Source organism: Selaginella moellendorffii, unplaced genomic scaffold (genome assembly GCF_000143415.4).
Source record: "Selaginella moellendorffii unplaced genomic scaffold, v1.0 SELMOscaffold_14, whole genome shotgun sequence".
NCBI classification, from domain to species: Eukaryota; Viridiplantae; Streptophyta; class Lycopodiopsida; order Selaginellales; family Selaginellaceae; genus Selaginella; species Selaginella moellendorffii.
The window spans coordinates 1,182,764-1,198,022 of NW_003314275.1; the positions used below are offsets into that span (position 1 = coordinate 1,182,764).

At 46.6% G+C, this 15,259-nt stretch overlaps 6 protein-coding genes across 9 annotated transcripts; 3 read left to right on the forward strand and 3 right to left on the reverse strand.

Annotated features, from left to right (window-relative positions):
- Positions 1–51: 51 nt before the first annotated feature.
- Positions 52–904, reverse strand: LOC112346356 (protein PXR1-like). 4 transcript variants are annotated; one of them, XR_002992381.1, is made up of 4 exons: positions 772–904; positions 417–706; positions 291–355; positions 52–233 (listed from the first exon to the last, which is right to left on the reverse strand). XR_002992381.1 is itself a non-coding variant. In XM_024675120.1 (3 exons), exons 1-2 carry the CDS (start codon positions 898–900, stop codon positions 419–421), a joined length of 417 nt encoding a protein of 138 aa, XP_024530888.1. In that variant the 5' UTR covers positions 901–904; the 3' UTR covers positions 52–355; positions 417–418. The 4 variants fall into 4 exon arrangements, 2 of the variants coding, with proteins under 2 accessions (XP_024530888.1, XP_024530887.1); XR_002992380.1 differs by having other exon boundaries at positions 291–363; XM_024675120.1 differs by having other exon boundaries at positions 52–355.
- A 3,173-nt stretch (positions 905–4,077) lies between these two features.
- Positions 4,078–5,660, reverse strand: LOC9646637 (putative 12-oxophytodienoate reductase 11). The gene is made up of 5 exons (XM_002970448.2): positions 5,478–5,660; positions 5,277–5,417; positions 5,096–5,226; positions 4,810–4,986; positions 4,078–4,751 (listed from the first exon to the last, which is right to left on the reverse strand). Exons 1-5 carry the CDS (start codon positions 5,576–5,578, stop codon positions 4,171–4,173), a joined length of 1,131 nt encoding a protein of 376 aa, XP_002970494.1. The 5' UTR covers positions 5,579–5,660; the 3' UTR covers positions 4,078–4,170.
- A 92-nt stretch (positions 5,661–5,752) lies between these two features.
- LOC9632197 lies at positions 5,753–7,399 on the forward strand. The gene is made up of 9 exons (XM_024675118.1): positions 5,753–5,963; positions 6,039–6,098; positions 6,205–6,343; positions 6,403–6,441; positions 6,503–6,696; positions 6,782–6,825; positions 6,877–6,913; positions 6,964–7,038; positions 7,095–7,399. The coding sequence occupies exons 1-9, from the start codon at positions 5,779–5,781 to the stop codon at positions 7,252–7,254; spliced, it is 933 nt and encodes a 310-aa protein (XP_024530886.1). The 5' UTR covers positions 5,753–5,778; the 3' UTR covers positions 7,255–7,399.
- LOC9646638 (protein NRT1/ PTR FAMILY 4.3) lies at positions 7,376–9,870 on the forward strand. The gene is made up of 5 exons (XM_002970211.2): positions 7,376–7,470; positions 7,534–7,916; positions 7,977–8,194; positions 8,257–8,816; positions 8,882–9,870. The coding sequence occupies exons 2-5, from the start codon at positions 7,856–7,858 to the stop codon at positions 9,759–9,761; spliced, it is 1,719 nt and encodes a 572-aa protein (XP_002970257.2). The 5' UTR covers positions 7,376–7,470; positions 7,534–7,855; the 3' UTR covers positions 9,762–9,870.
- Positions 9,871–10,086: 216 nt separating this feature from the next.
- Positions 10,087–11,925, forward strand: LOC9646639 (protein NRT1/ PTR FAMILY 4.4). Its single transcript, XM_002970212.1, has 3 exons — positions 10,087–10,419; positions 10,473–11,014; positions 11,079–11,925. Exons 1-3 carry the CDS (start codon positions 10,087–10,089, stop codon positions 11,923–11,925), a joined length of 1,722 nt encoding a protein of 573 aa, XP_002970258.1.
- Positions 11,926–12,477: 552 nt separating this feature from the next.
- LOC9646640 (protein kinase and PP2C-like domain-containing protein) lies at positions 12,478–15,194 on the reverse strand. Its single transcript, XM_002970449.2, has 10 exons — positions 15,026–15,194; positions 14,847–14,964; positions 14,622–14,788; positions 14,481–14,548; positions 14,202–14,425; positions 13,591–14,144; positions 13,471–13,534; positions 13,094–13,406; positions 12,938–13,033; positions 12,478–12,876 (listed from the first exon to the last, which is right to left on the reverse strand). Exons 1-10 carry the CDS (start codon positions 15,150–15,152, stop codon positions 12,682–12,684), a joined length of 1,926 nt encoding a protein of 641 aa, XP_002970495.1. The 5' UTR covers positions 15,153–15,194; the 3' UTR covers positions 12,478–12,681.
- Positions 15,195–15,259: the final 65 nt, after the last annotated feature.

Sequence of the window (15,259 nt, forward strand, 5' to 3'; positions counted from 1 at the left end):
TCATCACAAGGTGGAGTAGCTAGCAAGAAAATGCTAGAGGTTTCTGGAGGGTTTTACACGTAGAATATTCTCTTAAATTAACTCAAGAAATTACAGAGATAAAAAATGTTCCAATCGATTCAATCGAGCGATTTAACTGCATCGATCTTTTCATCGATCGCAATTCGGGAAAATTTACAGAGATGGAGAAATTCGCTTCGGCAACGTTGTTTCAATCGATTCAAGCGATTTTACTGCATCGATCTTCACTTGTGACAACAAAAAAACAAACGAGAAAAAGAATCACTCACCTCAAGTTCTTCTTTTCTGCTTGGAACATCGATCCAAATCTAAAGAGCTCGCAGCGGCACTGATCCTGTCATGCTAGACCGTCACGAAAATCAGTACAAACCATCGATCGAACAAATCATTCTCACCTTCAATAGTCCCACTCACGATAAAACGCTATGGCAAACTCCTGTTCACGAAACTTGGCTTCCTCCACGGCAACTCTCTTGGCAGCCTTGGAAACGATCTTCTTCTTTGGCTTTGGCTTGGAATTCGCCTCCTCCACTGCCTGCCCTGTATCAATCTTCTTCTCTTTCTTCCTCCTCTCGGCCCCAATCCCCCGCTTATCGAGCTTCTGATGCGTTTCTAGCGGATTTAGCTGCCCTTGCTCCGCAACACCGAGTCCGGTGCCCTCTTTCCATCCCGCCTTCTTCAGGAGCTACAGACGATCAAACAAGAACAATCGATCAAACCGACCTCCAAATCCCTGCGTAAAACGCATACCTGGAATCCGATGTTAGAATCGGAGATCCTGGCGTGCTGCCGCGAGTCCCTTCCGCTCCGCCGCTCCTTTTCTTGGAATGCCGCGCCACTGGATGTGGATTCGTCGCCGCCCCTCACGAATCCCTCCATGGAAATCAGAAATTAGGGTTCTTGGGGAATTTTACCAATTAGCAAAAGTTAGCTTAATTATTAAATTTAAGGATGAATATCTTTAAAACGAATCCCAAACAGTCATTTGTTGAAATTAAGGTCCCAAGCCACAGTTCAAAATCATGTATATATCAACCTCTTCAAAAGAAACGAACTCCAAAGTCGGTTTTCATGGTTGAACACAATAGTTATAGACATATAGATGGCCTCGTCTTCTTCCAGCACTTGGCCGAGAACCAGATTTTCTTCTTTAAAATGGAGGAACAATATCTCTAACCTTGAAGTTTTTCTTCCTTGACTTTTACGCACCTGACTAATTTCTTTCTTTGCTTTTTACTAATTATTGACTTTCCCGGCAGAATAAAAGTATATCCGCACATTTGAATATATCAAGACAAGAGAGGTGACAATAAAAATGACTGGGGCTTCTCTCGTCTTTCATGCAGTCCGGGATCAGAAAAAAAAAATGAAAATCACTGCTTTCGTTACTGCTGCTCTTGTTTTGGCAATCCTCTCAATGGGTGTTGGATCTTTGATCCTTCGGCACCATGGTCCCCAAAGCATTCTTTCTGCTAGCCGGGCAGTGATCTTCCGCAAGATTGTGGAAGTCATCATGGAAGAAGTCTCCAGGGTCCATACATACTCAGCTGGAATATCAATTGGAGATCTCACTCTACAAGTCGAAGGCCGTCTAGTCTCCATAACCGTCAGTGTAGCCGAGACATGGAGGAGTCTTTTTGGCGAGCTTCTCATGTGTAGCATCTTTCCCTCACTGGGGATTGTCCAGAGACCCGGCACAAGGCTGATGATGGGCTTCATGAAGCTCTACCATGTTCTTGCCGACCTAGAATTAACAAAGGAAAACTATGCTTCCATGGAGATTATTCACGAGAGGCTCTCGATCAGGTACACTGTCCTTGAAGAATCTGATTTAGAATCTGTTAGGATACTAGATCACTACCATGTAAATCGCACAAAAAGCGTTGATTATTTACGACTCGAGAGTGTTCCGGAGCTTTTGGATGGTCCTGGCGACGATGATGAGCACATACCAGACTGTTGGGTTTATAAGTCATGCATGGTGGGTGGGGGCGAGGATTCAGACGTCTCACGCATCGACACTGATGGCTATCTTGAATCGGCCGATGGAGTCTATTTTCTCCGAATGCAAAGAGATTGCAACCTTGTTTTATATCTTGGGAATCAGGCAGTGTGGGCAAGCAACACGCAAAACTGGGGGAAAGGATGTCACCTGAGGCTACAAGGGGATGGCAACCTGGTTGTTTATGATGAGAATGGGGAGGCTATGTGGAGCAACAATAAGAATTGTGGGCGTGGGTGTGGTCTTCTCTATGCTATGTGTGTTGAGCCATCAGGGCATATTGTTGTGAATGACATAGGACATCAAACGTGCATCTGGATCAGTTCATAAGTCGTTGCAAAGATAGATTAATAGTTCATCTCCACTTTTATTTAGGCACTATGCTTCGTTTCACCAAGTAAATGTAGTTGCACCAAGGGAATGGAAATGAGGCCTCAATGCCTCATTTCCATTTCCTCTTGTATCCAACTATCGGTCTCATTAAAGTTCACTCTTAGGTTGGTTATGGATCAAGTACCTACCCGCGGGTTGGAATCCTTGTGAGGCTGTGTCCCAGCAAATCTCTTTGGGGATGGCTTTCACAATCTTGAGAGCAAAGCACCATACTCGTCCGTTCTATGGTTGACAACACCATCTTTAAATTAGGATTTGGTCACGAGCCACCGCGAATTACCACCGAGGATCATCGCAACATCGCGTCACGATTGCCCTGCTCCCATCATCCTTTTTGATCCAGCCAGCTCCCCAAGATTTAGTTGGGGTGAGGGCATGCTCAAGACTCCCATAGTGAAATATCTTTATCTTTATCTTTGCTAGAATCTATGGAATCTCTGCTCGTTCATTCGCTGGAGAACGAAGAGCAAAAAAACTTCCCCCTAACCCACTTTTGTTTGTTTTTGGCAGACAGACAAAACAGAGAAGTTCATGAATAGTTGTCTCCTTGCTTAGAAGAACCGCATGTAGACTTTGACTTTCCTGGCAAATAAACGTATATCCGCACAATTGACGCTTAGAAATGACGAGAGGTCAAAATAAAAATGCTGCAACGCTTCTCTCTTCAATCGTACATAGTCGGGATCAGGAAAGAATGAAAATCGCCACCTTCATTGTTGCTGCTCTTATTGTGTCAATTCTCTCGACTGGTGTTTCTTTGATAGTTCGGCCGCATGGCCCCCAAAGCATCCTTGCTTCTAGCCGGGCAGTGGTCTTCCGCAAGATTGTGGAGGTCATCATGAGAATCTCCAGGGTCGAGACGTATTCAGCTGGAATTACATTCGGAGATCACACTCTGGAGGTCGAAGGCCGTCTAGTCTCCATAACCGTCGGTATAGCCGAGACGTGGAGGAGTCTTTTTGGCGATCTTCTCATGTGTAGCATCTTCCCCTCACTGGGGATTGTCCAGAGGCCCGGCACAAGGCTGATGATGGGCCTCATGAATCTCTACCATGTTCTTACTAACCTTCAGATGACAAAGCTAAATTATGCTTCCATGGAGATTATTCACGAGAGGCTCTCAATCAGGTACATTGTCCATGAAGAATCTGATTCAGAATCTGTTAAGATACTAGCTCACGACCATGTAAATCATACAAAAAGCATTGATTATTTACGACTGGAGAGTGTTCCAGAGCTTTTGGATGGTCCTGGCGACGATGATGAGCACATACCAGACTGTTGGGTTTATAAGTCATGCATGGTGGGTGGGGGCGAGGATTCAGACATCTCACGCATCGACACTGATGGCTATCTTGAATCGGCCGATGGAGTCTATTTTCTCCGAATGCAAAGAGATTGCAACCTTGTTTTATATCTTGGGAATCAGGTGGTGTGGGCAACCAACACGCAAAACTGGGGGAGAGGATGTTACCTGAGGCTACAAGTGGATGGCAACCTGGTTGTTTATGATGAAAATCGAAAGGTTATGTGGAGCAATAACAAGAATTGTGGGCGCTGGTGTGGTCTTCTCTATGTTATGTGCATTGAGCCATCGGGGCATATTGTTGTTAATAATATAGGAGATCAAACGTGCATCTGGATCAGTTCATAAGCCATGGTTGATGCAACGCTAAATTTGCAAGCGTGAAAATCTTCTATTTTTTTAAAACATGTTTTATCTCCAACTAATACTTTTATTAGCTATCGTTTTCTTAATCTTCAAGGAAAGGATAGTCAGTGTATCCAACCACAGGATCTTGGATGTAGAAAGTCCGGCGATCATACTTGTTTAGTGGTGCCTTAAGCTTGAATCGTTTCACCAAGTCTGGATTCGCCAGGAAATGTCTGCCATAGACAACCATGGAAGCCTTCTCGGCTCTCAGTGCCTCATTTCCATCCTCCCTGTTGTATCCACCGGCGATCAAAACCTTCCCCTTGTAAGCTCTTACTATCGGCCAGAGTGTGTGTGCATCATTCGGACAGCCAAAGTTCACTCTTGGCTCAACCAAGTGGACGTAGACAAGGTTGGCGCTGTTTAGAGCCTGGATCAAGTAGAGGCCGAGCTCCTGCGGGTTGGAATCCACACAGCCAGAGTGGTTTGAGAATGGTGAGAGACGTATCCCGACCCTGTCCGAGCCAATCTCTTTGGAGATGGCCTCTACGATCTCGAGAGCAAACTGGCAGCGATTCTCGAGAGAACCACCGTACTCATCCGTTCTATCGTTGACACCATCTTTCAGGAATTGGTCGATCAGATAGCCGTGAGCCCCGTGGATCTCAACACCATCAAAGCCTACACCCAGTTTTTCGTTAGCCTGTGAAACTAGAAAGAAAGAAGCATAGTTTAACACCTGCGCTTATGGCGTTTCGTGCAGCCAAGCGAAAGTCCTGCACGATTGCACGAACTTCGTGTGTTTCCAAAGCTCTCGGAGTTGAGTAGCTCCCCTCTTCTCCCGAAGGAAGTGTCAATTTGCCCGTAGCTATCTTGTTGGAAGAAGAAAGAGGAGCTTCTCCGTGAGGCTGATATGCTGGAAGACGCCGCAAAGGCCAAAGAAGAAGAGTTAGAAACATCACAAACACAGAGAGAGAGAGAGAGAGAGAGAGAGAGAGAGAGAGAGAGAGAGAGAGAGGTGTTACATGTATGTGAAACTCTTCCAACATGCCATATCTGCAAGAAAAATATGCCCCCTTTGTCATGCACTGCCTTGACAATCGGTTTCCATGCCTCCACTTGCTCCTCGGAGAAAACCCCTGGCGTGCAAGGAAATCTATCCGAGAAAAGAGGTCAAATCCGCGAAGAACATGCACGTTTTCTCACCCAAATCCCGTGGGAGACACCGCAGTGGCCTCAGCGATGAGAAGTCCTCCTTGAGTCGCCCTTTGAGCGTAGTATGTGGCGGCGTGGGGCTGCGGTATGGATCCATAGGACCGGCATCTCGTCAGCGGCGCGAGAACGACCCTAGACGACGAAGATCAACGCTAGAACAGAAGAATTGGAGCGGAGGAGAAGAAATGTTACCTGTGATTGAGCTTGAATTTGCCCAGCTCATAGGGTGATAGCAGCGGGCACTGCGGAATTGGCTCCTTGGGCGGCTCTTCATGCTCCTGGGGCGCATCCATGGCGCTGCTTGGATCGCAATCGCAAAGGGATTGTGAGCTCTCATAGTCGAGGAGCCCACGACTCTGTGATTGGACGCTCCAGATTTGCCCACGAGGCAGAGCCCTATATTTCAAAATAGAGTCAAATCATCTTTTCTAGAAGGCCGTGTAAAAAGTATTTCGAGGTTTAGGGTTTGTATCCTCGATCGATCGATCGCGCCATGGCGCTGGACGTAGCACAGGTGGTGCTCACGGCATTCGACACGAGCATGTCGCGGACATGGCGAGAGGAGGATCGGCGCTGGCGGTCCGAGGACAGAGTGTGGAGGGCCGAGGATCTCGAGTACCGGGCCGAGGAGCGCAAGTGTAGGAATCAAGAGCGGGCTATGCGCGAGGCCGAGCAGAGGTGAGAAATCCTGGAGCTGTGTCTGGAGAGATTTTTTCATGTTTTTTGATGTGCTTGGATGAAAGAGTGCCGCAGATGGAGAGATGAGGATATGGAGCAGCGGCATGTGGAGAATGCGCGCTACCTGTGGACGAGGTGAGTGAAATCCTCTCATTCATTTTGTATTGTTGTAGTGTGGAGTCTTCCTTTGATCGAGTTTTCTTTCCTTGCTCTCGGTTTTAATTCTTCTCTTGCCTTATAGGTTCGTGGAGAAAAATCGTAGGGACGTGGAAGAAAAGTCCGAGCAGCTTAAAGCGATCTCCAATCTGGCAGCCTTGTTTGCTGGTTTTGCTGTAGTAACTCTAACACAATTCACCATAGCTCCAGATCCAGTTTTAACTGTAAGTGTTTTTCTCTCTCGCGCTCTAGATATGAAGTTCTTGCTTCCGTGTTTCAACAGGTTTGGATCGCGTTTTATGGTGTACTGACTGCGATCGCTGTGAGTTTTTCATTTCACATCACTCGTACTTTATAGCTTTAACTTTGATGGTCTCGTTTAGGTTGGTCTCATGACGATATCCATGGTGACTTGTACTTTGATCTTGGGGAGCATACTAAAGAACGGCAAATCATACGTGAATGAAGAGGCCGAAGAGGAGTTCATGTTCAAGTGCCGTGACTTTGTGAAGTCTTACAGGACTGGAGACAAGCCACCGTCTCCTCGAAGAACTTTCGAAGCGTTTTGGGAGATCAGGTTGGTTTTTCTCTCTTCTTCGTTTCCAGCATTTTTTAATTTTTTTTGTTTTGTTTCGTCATCTGTTTTCTTTTGCAATTTGCAGGTGTGAAGATGACTGGAAGAGAGCTTTCCAGTTCTTTGCATGGGGTAGGCCGTTAAACTCCAGTTAGTGTTTTGTGACGTTTTCTCTTTTAACAGGGGTGCTGTCCTTCCTTTTCAGTTTGATCCCGATTGGGTGGGTGTATTTACCTTTTTTTTCTTCTGATACGATCGCCCTCCTCGCAGGTGGATAAAGTTTTATAACTCACGGCTCACAGCGGGACTCTTCATGGGAGTGATTGCAGTATCAATCATAGTCTGGTGAGTAAAAAAGAAAGGAAATGGTACCTGATAAAACAATACTGGACTCGTTTCAGGGGCTTTGTACAATACTTATGGGGGGGATATCTCACCAAGACGTTTAGATACAACCGGACGAGCATAGCGGAAAGTGGGAGCAGCCATGCGGCCAGCATCTCGGCTGGACTGCCATTCGATTGGCATATTGCTCCGGGGAGTGTAGATAGGCAAGTCTGACAAGAGGAAAAGAAAAGAACAATGACGTAGATCCGCAAAATAGAGTTCCCTGTCCAAGCCTTCCACTCGAGAACGAATCTTGTCATCATCCAGGGAGCTTGAATCTTCTCTTTCGTGCTTGAAAGCTCACTGGTTTCTATGTTCACTTTGTAGCTGGAAGGGAAAGTCGACTCGTAACAAAACCAACGAATAATTGAGTGTTACTGCATCCACGAGGTGCCACTTTTTCCCTTGCATTCCTGTGCCTCTTCGCTGATAATTATTGTCCTTTGGCTGCAGGAAGGAAAAAAGAAATGGAAAGAATATTTGTGAATCAAATTGAAGCCCACTGGTCTGACTTGAGATTTCCCATTCGAAACGTGCAGCCAGCCTTTGCAATCATTTCTGAGCGCCGCACTGGAGTAGTCGCAACCGACCACACAAATGGGGCTGAAACAACGTACCCGATTTCCAGGGAGTGATATCCTTAATGCGTGCTGTAGAGAAAAATGATACGATCATCTCTGCGTATTATCCGCCATGAGTTTGCTCGATATAAACCGGAGGCGCTGCCTTCTCTTTTGCTCGTCACAAGAGAACATCACACTTCGAGTCCAGAGCTATGTCTTCTGTGAATCCCAACTTTGCTTCCCAAGGATGGAAGTCCGCGCCTTTTATCTTCGGTATGAACTTCTGTTTTCTCTGCTCCTACTGATGGTAGTTTCTGGTTTTTCTTCTTTCAGCTGCTATTGGACTGGAAAACATGGCCTTCCTTTCGGTCGGGATAAACTTGTTTCCATACATGTTTACCACGATGCACTTCTCCATTACCGATGCGGCCAACGCGGTTACCAATTTCATGGGAACTTCTTTTCTTCTCACTCTGCTGGGAGGATTTCTGTCTGACGTCTGCTTGAGCAAGTTCTGGACAATCAGCACTGGAGCAGCGATAGCATCTGTGGTAAGCAGGAGAGTTCTCTTTCTTTTACTTGTTGTTCTTATCTTTTATGTTTGACTGGACAGGGATTTACATTCTTGACACTTTCGTCTTCGATTCCCGCGCTGCGGCCGCCTCCATGTCCGTTACTCAGTCCAGAATGCCAGGAAGCGAGTGCCACCGGAAAGCTGGTTCTTTTCCTAGGACTCTACCTCGTTGCGATCGGGAGTGGAGCTGTCAAGAGCAATCTAGCAGCACTCGGCGCGGATCAATTCGACAGCACGGCCAACTCGAAAGAGAAAAGAGAGATATCGACTTACTTCAACTGTGCTTTCGTGGCTTTTTGCTTGGGAGCCATCGTTGCTGTCACCGCGCTCGTCTACGTCCAGGACAACGTCTCTCGCCAATGCGGCTACGCCATAGCTCTCGGCGCAGTGCTGCTGGCGACCATTTTCTTCGTTTCCGGTCGCAAGTTCTACCGAAGAACATCCCTGGGAAAGAATCCACTGCTCAGTGTTGCCCGAGTTTTCGTAGCGGCTCTATACAACTGGAGGGTGGCAGTGCCTTTGGATAGCAACGAGACGATTCAGGATGAAGAAGCTGGAGACAAAGTAGACAATTATATTCAACGCACTCCACAGTTCAAGTAAGTGTTTTCAAACGATCAAGTATTGGCGAATAGAACTGACCAGCTTTTTTGTCTGTTTCCAGATTCTTGGACAGAGCAGCAGTCCACACGAAAGCCATGACAAACGACACAATCCCGTGGAACCTCTGCACAGTGACACAAGTCGAGGAAGCCAAGATCGTGCTGAGGATTATACCCGTTTTCGCGAGCACCATCATGATGAACTGCGTGCTGGGCCAGCTCCAGACATTCTCCCTGGCCCAAGGCAAGACCATGGATCGAAAAGTCACGCACAAGTTCGAGATCCCGCCGGCATCGCTGCCGTTTTTCCCGCTGGCGATCATGGTGGTTTTGGTTCCGATCTACGACAGGCTCATCGTCCCGGTGATCCGGCGAGCAACAGGGCACGAGCACGGCATCACGCACCTCCAGAGAATCGGGATTGGACTTCTGCTCGCGGTTTCCTCCATGGCCATCGCAGCTCTGGTGGAGGAGAAGAGGATCCGCGTAGCAACAGCGAGCAGGCTTCTGGATCGTCCAGCCGAGATTATTCCCATGAGCATCTGCTGGCTTGGACTGCAGTACGTGACGTTTGGCATCGCGGACATGTTCACGTTCGTGGGCCTCCAGGAATTCTTCTACAGTGAATCTCCGGCCGGGCTCAAGAGCATGGCGACTTCGCTGGCGTACGTTTCCATCGCCATTGGCTACTTCATGAGCTCCTTGCTCGTCTCCATCGTGAACGCATGCACACGTAGGAAAGGTGGCGAAGGTTGGCTGCCAGACAATCTTAACAGGAGCAGGCTTCGCGATTTTTACTGGCTCTTGGCGTGTCTTAGCACCGCCAACTTGATCAACTACGTCTTTTGGGCGTTGTGGTATCGGAGGGGAGAACTTGCGGACAGGGAGCTGCGGAACAAGGAGAATCAGGATTTGGAAGTTATGAGCTCCGAGAATCAATAACTTTTTTGGAAACATGCTCTTGTGGCAAGACAAAGGATTAGAAAACAAAGGTGGCGCTATTGATCTTTTTCACCGGTATCAATATAGTATTGTCGCATCCTCAATGCTATTCTTTTTTAAGTTAACCAAGAAGCCAAATGTCAACCAGCAAGCGGAAATAGCAATGAAAGCAATGAGAAACATGTCTCTTTTATATGATAAAGTGAGCAAATTACCATCTGGACATCGGGAGGAGTTGTGAGTTTGCAACGCCTCCTCTCCCAAGTGAGACTTCTCAGAATTCTCATCAAGTTCTCATACTTTTCTTAAGGAATCCCTTTCCAAAATGGATAAAAGTACCTCATTCCGGGGATGGAAGGTGGCTCCTTACGTTTTTGGTACACACAAACGAAAAGATCCAGATCTCAAAACGTATGAATTCTCATGTTTTTCAATTCCAGGAACGGAAGCACTCCAGAGCATGGTCTACTTGACACTGGCACTCAACTTATCGACTTACGCAATCTTCAACCTGCATTACTCCCCAGCCGACGGAGCCAAACTCCTGTGCGACTTCTCCGGAACGGCAACGCTACTCACCATCGCCGGGGGATACCTCTCCGACGTCTACATTTCCCAATTCACAGGAATCATCATTGGAGAAATACTTGGAACGATTGTAAGCTACACAAAGTTTAGCTAATCTCTAAAACTTCCTTTTCTCCCTTCCAGGGAAGTGTCATATTGACAATCTCAGCAGCAGTGCCAGCCTTGAGCCCTCCTCTATGTCCACTCTTCGATCCAAGCTGCGTCCGGCCAACAGGGAAACAAACAGCCATCTTCTACTTTGGGCTATACATTCTTGCGGTTGGCCTCGCGAACATCAAGCCAAACGCTCCAACTCTGGGGGCCGTGCAGTTCAACGAGAACGATCCGCAGCAGAAGAAGCAGCTGCTCAGCTACTTCAACTGGTTCCTCTTCAGCACTTGCATCGGCGCGTTTCCAGCAGTCACTGTGATCTCCTACGCCCAGGAGCAGGTAAACGCTGCATGGGGATTTGGAATCCCGGCAATTGTCTTGGCCGTTTCCATCTTCGTCGTCTGTATGGGCATGCCTTACCGAGCAAAAGAACGCAAAGGAAGCCCCATCACCGGCATCGCCATGGTTTTCGTAGCAGCGGCCAGGAAGTGGAAGCTCAAGTCTCCTGATTCCATCGAAGAACTCCACCAGCCCATCGAAGACTTGCAGCATCTCCCTCACACGAACCAGTTCTTGTAAGTATTTTGCTGATTTGGAAAGAACTTTCATTGCTCACCACCTTTTGCATGCATTCAAAAGGTTCCTTGACAGAGCTGCCATCAGAACAAACGACGAGGAGAAGCACTCCCGCTGGAGGCTGTGCTCTGTCACGCAGATCGAGGAAGTCAAGGCAGTGCTCAACATACTCCCAATCTTCGCTTGCACCATCATCGTCAGCTGCATTCTCTCCCAGCTCCAGACCTTTACCCTGCTGCAAGCTGCCACGCTCGAGCGTAAGATTGGCAAACACTTCGTGATGCCCCTGGCATCGCTCGCAGTCTTCCCGGTTCTTGCAATCCTCTTACTGATGCCGCTCTACGACCAGCTTTTGGTGCCGTTTCTACGCAAGATCACCGGGAACGAGCGCGGCATTAGCCACCTTCAGAGAGTTGGGATCGGGCTTGTTATTTGCACACTCTCTATGGTCGTCGCGGCGATTGTCGAGACCAAGCGGCTCAAAGTTGCCCGCGAGAACAATGCGCTTGACAATCCAGCGGCTGTTCTTCCAATGAGCGCCTTCTGGATGGCCTTCCAATTTCTCGTGTTTGGAATCGGTGAGCTTTTCACGGTGGCGGGGCTCCTGGATTTCTTCTACACCGAATCTCCTGAAAACATGCGAGCCATGGGGATCTCTCTCGTCAACGTCTCCTTCTCATTCGGATACTTTCTGAGCAGTGTCATAGTGTCGCTTGTCAACGCTCGAACCAAGCCCGACTGGCTTCCCGAGAACATGAACCGGGGGCGGCTCCACAGCTTCTACTGGCTCCTGGCTGCCATGGGAGCCATCAACTTCGTGAACTATTTGTTTTGGTCGTGGTGGTACAGGCCGAGGATGGAGTATGAGAGTCAGCTAGAAAGCTTCAAAAGTGTAGAAAATGTGGCATGATCAAATGAAAACACAGTGTCAGATTTGCAAAAAATGTGGTTTAAAATGTCATTATTATTAAAGTCTAAAAGTAGATAAAGTATAAAAAATAACCACATCATAGTAAAAGTTACTTTACCACTTTCTTTTTTCATCAAAATTTATGCTTAATACAAAATACAAAATAAATGTGATTTCAATATATTATTTGCTAGTTTTTTTTTCTGTTTATATCTACAATCTATGCTATTAAGAGTTTTATTTATTCAACTCCTGATGTACAATTATGTTATGTGATTGTGGTGGTAGAAGAAAAAGATATCATAGACAAAGTGAATATTTTATTTTGGAAACAAAAATATTGAACAAAAACTGGGTTAGGTATTAAATTTACTTTATATGTCAGGTTATGAAGAAACCAAGATACTGTAAAAACTAAAAATAATATTCTAGAAGCTTTTTAATTTTATATATAGAAAGTTGTAGAAATTATAAAAGTGGTGGATGATAACCATCACTAAATATATAGAATAACATAAAAATTTATTCTACAAAGCTATACTTGGATTTACCTTGTCAATAATTAAATATCTTTAATTTATTAGTGTGTTAGATTAAAGATGATCCTAGATTGAGCTCTTTAATTGTCAATGCTTTTAGCTTGCTTACAAGTGTTACATTTGGGGACCGAAGCAGCATCCAAGTGTTGAATTTGGCCCTGGAATTGTCGAGGACCCGGTGTCGAGAACTTTTCCATGTTCTAAGGTGTGTCCTAGCTTAATATATTCTCTCGATTGTGGAAACTGGACGTAGAAAGATCACGATGACTGTTATGTTGTCCCGGCTTCCTCTCTCCACAGCCGCCGTGGCTAGCCTCTTCGCACACATTGCTGGGTCTTTAACTGTGTCACTGATCAGAGATATTGCAAGCTCGTTGCTTACAGTGTCCCATAGTCCATCAGTAGCCATCACCTGAAATCGAAGTTCAAGCAATGGTTTTATCATTGAAACGAAGATTGCTATCTTGTCTTACCAGGAATTCATCGTCAGCTGACAAGGAGCTCACAGTGATATCCGGCTCGGCAGTCACTGCTGGTTTAAGATCGCTATCACCAATTGATCGAGTCACCTGACAAACGTAAAATTGTCATGACAATCTATCCGAGCAGTCCCGTTTCTTCAATCTTACCTGGAGTCCTGCAGAGCCAACTCGCCACGTATCAACTTGCCATTGCACTGATCCACCAGAGTTTACGACTCGGGTTCTCTCGATCGGATCACTAGCAAGATGATCCTTGCTTAGAGGAAACGACTGGCCGTCACGACACAACAGAGCTCGACAGTCTCCAGCGTTGGCCACAAAAACTCTGTCGTTGATAAACAATGCTGTTAGAGCAGTGCATCCTGGATTCCAGTTCTCTCTCGAGCCTCTCTCGCTCTCAACCTCAAACTGGAAGGCCGAGTCTGTCCTCGTAAAAGCTAGAGACAATGCCTCTTCGGGCCTACAGCAAATATACGCTCGTTAGAAAAAAAGAGCTAGAAAACCGTGCACTGTGATAATCTTACTTGGACGATGAGCCCCGCAAAAAGCTAGGAACTGCGCGAGACGCAAACTCAGCTGCTTCATAGCCTGATATAAAAGAAATGAATTTTCACACATGAAAGAAGATTACTAGGGAAACGTACCTCTGTGCCCGTCAAAAACTCCGAATGCATGGATGTCCTTGGAGCCACTGAAATTTGGCAACAAAAAATGCCTGTCCTCCATTGTCTCTCGTCCACCCCGTGTACGAAATATTCCCCAAGATAAAGTTGGCGTATACACCAAGTCCCTGGAACGAAGCTCCTGGCAAAGCTGAGCAACTTCACTGGTATTCTCGCAGTGATCCTGCGCTCTCGCAGCCCAGTCTATGTTCTCCATCGGGATCGAAGTCTTCGGAGGCTTTTTCACCGTGAATTCCTGCGATGGAACTTCTTCCAGCGACGAGAGCATTTGCTGGAGCTTCCCAACGATAATCTCGAAAGAAGGCCGCCGAGAAGGATCACGATGCCATGACTGCTCGATCAGAGATGAGAGTGCGACGGGACAGCCGTTTGCCTCGCTCGCAAGAACAGGCCTGAGACCTTCGGAAGTTATAGCGGCCGAAAGTTGCTGCTCGGTGTAATTCATCTCCAAAACTGTGTGTGCCTGGGCTTCAGTTTTTCTGTCGGTGTAAGGTACTACACCAGTGAAGAGCTCGCTGTTCGAAGCAAAACTATTAACTTCAAGAAGAAATCTAGAATTTACGAGTGCTTACTTGACTGTGATGGCAAAAGCATAAACATCTGACTTCGTGGTTTGAGTTTCCTTGTTGAGAACTTCCGGAGCCATGTATAAAAGTGTGCCGACCATGTTCTTCTTGTGGAAGCCTCCAGTTGGTTTTCCTTGCGACTTCCAATTCGTCGAGTCCTGGCGCTTCAAGTCGTCTACGTAGCACGCAAGGCCAAAATCCGAGAGATGTGCGTCCCAGTTGTTGTCAAGCTAGTACAAAACGAAAGGTAAGTTTACTAGGCGTTTATCGAGCAGAAAAACTTACAAGAATGTTGGCTGGCTTTACATCTCTGTGCACAATTCCATGACAATGAAGATATTCCAACGCACTGGCTGTAAGGAAATCACTTGAGCTCGACCAAATCAGAAGAAGAAAAAAAAATTTAAAAATGGAAAGAAAACTCACCAAGCTGGATCGTGATCTTAAGCATCTGTTGTGTAGTGAAGTTAACTTCTCGAGCATGGAGAGCATGGAAGAGATTTCCATGCTCATAGAACTTGAACAGGAAGAGATAATCTGGAGGGTGGGCATGAGCCGCAAGGAGTGTAGAAATTCTTGGATGATTTAGCTTCCTGGACGAACAAAGAAAGGAAATAAAGATCTTAGTCACAAGTGTGGATTCTACGTTACGTTAGAAGCTGCAATTCCGTGTGGAATCGATCGAGATCATCCGCCGTGGACAGGCGAGGTTTCTTCGCTGCGACGATCTTTCCATTCAGCCTGGCGTCATAGACGACGCTCTCGGCACCTGGGATTCTTCGTCAATCAAAAAAGGAGAAAAGGAAAGGGAGAAAAGAATTAAAACGAACCGCGAGCGATTTCCTCGTTGAGCCTGATGCACGATCTTGACACCGCCAGTGGAATTCTCTCGCTATAGCAGCATCCTCTAAAGCACTGGCGGATCGCCACGGCCCCATCGCCTTGTAATTCCCTCATTCTTTTTCCTTCCTACTAGAAATCGAATCGCTCGCTAGAAATCGATCGATAGGATCGATTGCTCGAAATACCGACCACCGCCAGAAATAACCTACCTTGGTCGAAGG

Bases quoted from the DNA above. Each gene is read 5' to 3' on its own strand.
- LOC112346356 (XM_024675120.1), bottom strand. From the start codon at position 900: ATGGAGGGATTCGTGAGGGGCGGCGACGAATCCACATCCAGTGGCGCG. The intron at 707-771 runs GTATGCGTTTTA...GATCGTCTGTAG, and splicing joins ATTCTAACATCGGATTCCAG to CTCCTGAAGAAGGCGGGATG.
- LOC9646637 (XM_002970448.2), bottom strand. From the start codon at position 5,578: ATGGATGCGCCCCAGGAGCATGAAGAGCCGCCCAAGGAGCCAATTCCG. The intron at 5,418-5,477 runs GTAACATTTCTT...TTCGTCGTCTAG, and splicing joins AAATTCAAGCTCAATCACAG to GGTCGTTCTCGCGCCGCTGA. The intron at 5,227-5,276 runs GTGAGAAAACGT...TTTCTCGGATAG, and splicing joins GTGTCTCCCACGGGATTTGG to ATTTCCTTGCACGCCAGGGG.
- LOC9632197 (XM_024675118.1), top strand. From the start codon at position 5,779: ATGGCGCTGGACGTAGCACAGGTGGTGCTCACGGCATTCGACACGAGC. The intron at 6,099-6,204 runs GTGAGTGAAATC...CTTGCCTTATAG, and splicing joins GCGCGCTACCTGTGGACGAG to GTTCGTGGAGAAAAATCGTA. The intron at 7,039-7,094 runs GTGAGTAAAAAA...GACTCGTTTCAG, and splicing joins GCAGTATCAATCATAGTCTG to GGGCTTTGTACAATACTTAT.
- LOC9646638 (XM_002970211.2), top strand. From the start codon at position 7,856: ATGTCTTCTGTGAATCCCAACTTTGCTTCCCAAGGATGGAAGTCCGCG. The intron at 7,917-7,976 runs GTATGAACTTCT...TTCTTCTTTCAG, and splicing joins GTCCGCGCCTTTTATCTTCG to CTGCTATTGGACTGGAAAAC. The intron at 8,817-8,881 runs GTAAGTGTTTTC...GTCTGTTTCCAG, and splicing joins CAACGCACTCCACAGTTCAA to ATTCTTGGACAGAGCAGCAG.
- LOC9646639 (XM_002970212.1), top strand. From the start codon at position 10,087: ATGGATAAAAGTACCTCATTCCGGGGATGGAAGGTGGCTCCTTACGTT. The intron at 10,420-10,472 runs GTAAGCTACACA...TCTCCCTTCCAG, and splicing joins GAGAAATACTTGGAACGATT to GGAAGTGTCATATTGACAAT. The intron at 11,015-11,078 runs GTAAGTATTTTG...TGCATTCAAAAG, and splicing joins CCTCACACGAACCAGTTCTT to GTTCCTTGACAGAGCTGCCA.
- LOC9646640 (XM_002970449.2), bottom strand. From the start codon at position 15,152: ATGAGGGAATTACAAGGCGATGGGGCCGTGGCGATCCGCCAGTGCTTT. The intron at 14,789-14,846 runs GTAACGTAGAAT...TTGTTCGTCCAG, and splicing joins ACGGAATTGCAGCTTCTAAC to GAAGCTAAATCATCCAAGAA. The intron at 13,034-13,093 runs GTAAGATTGAAG...TACGTTTGTCAG, and splicing joins TTGGCTCTGCAGGACTCCAG to GTGACTCGATCAATTGGTGA.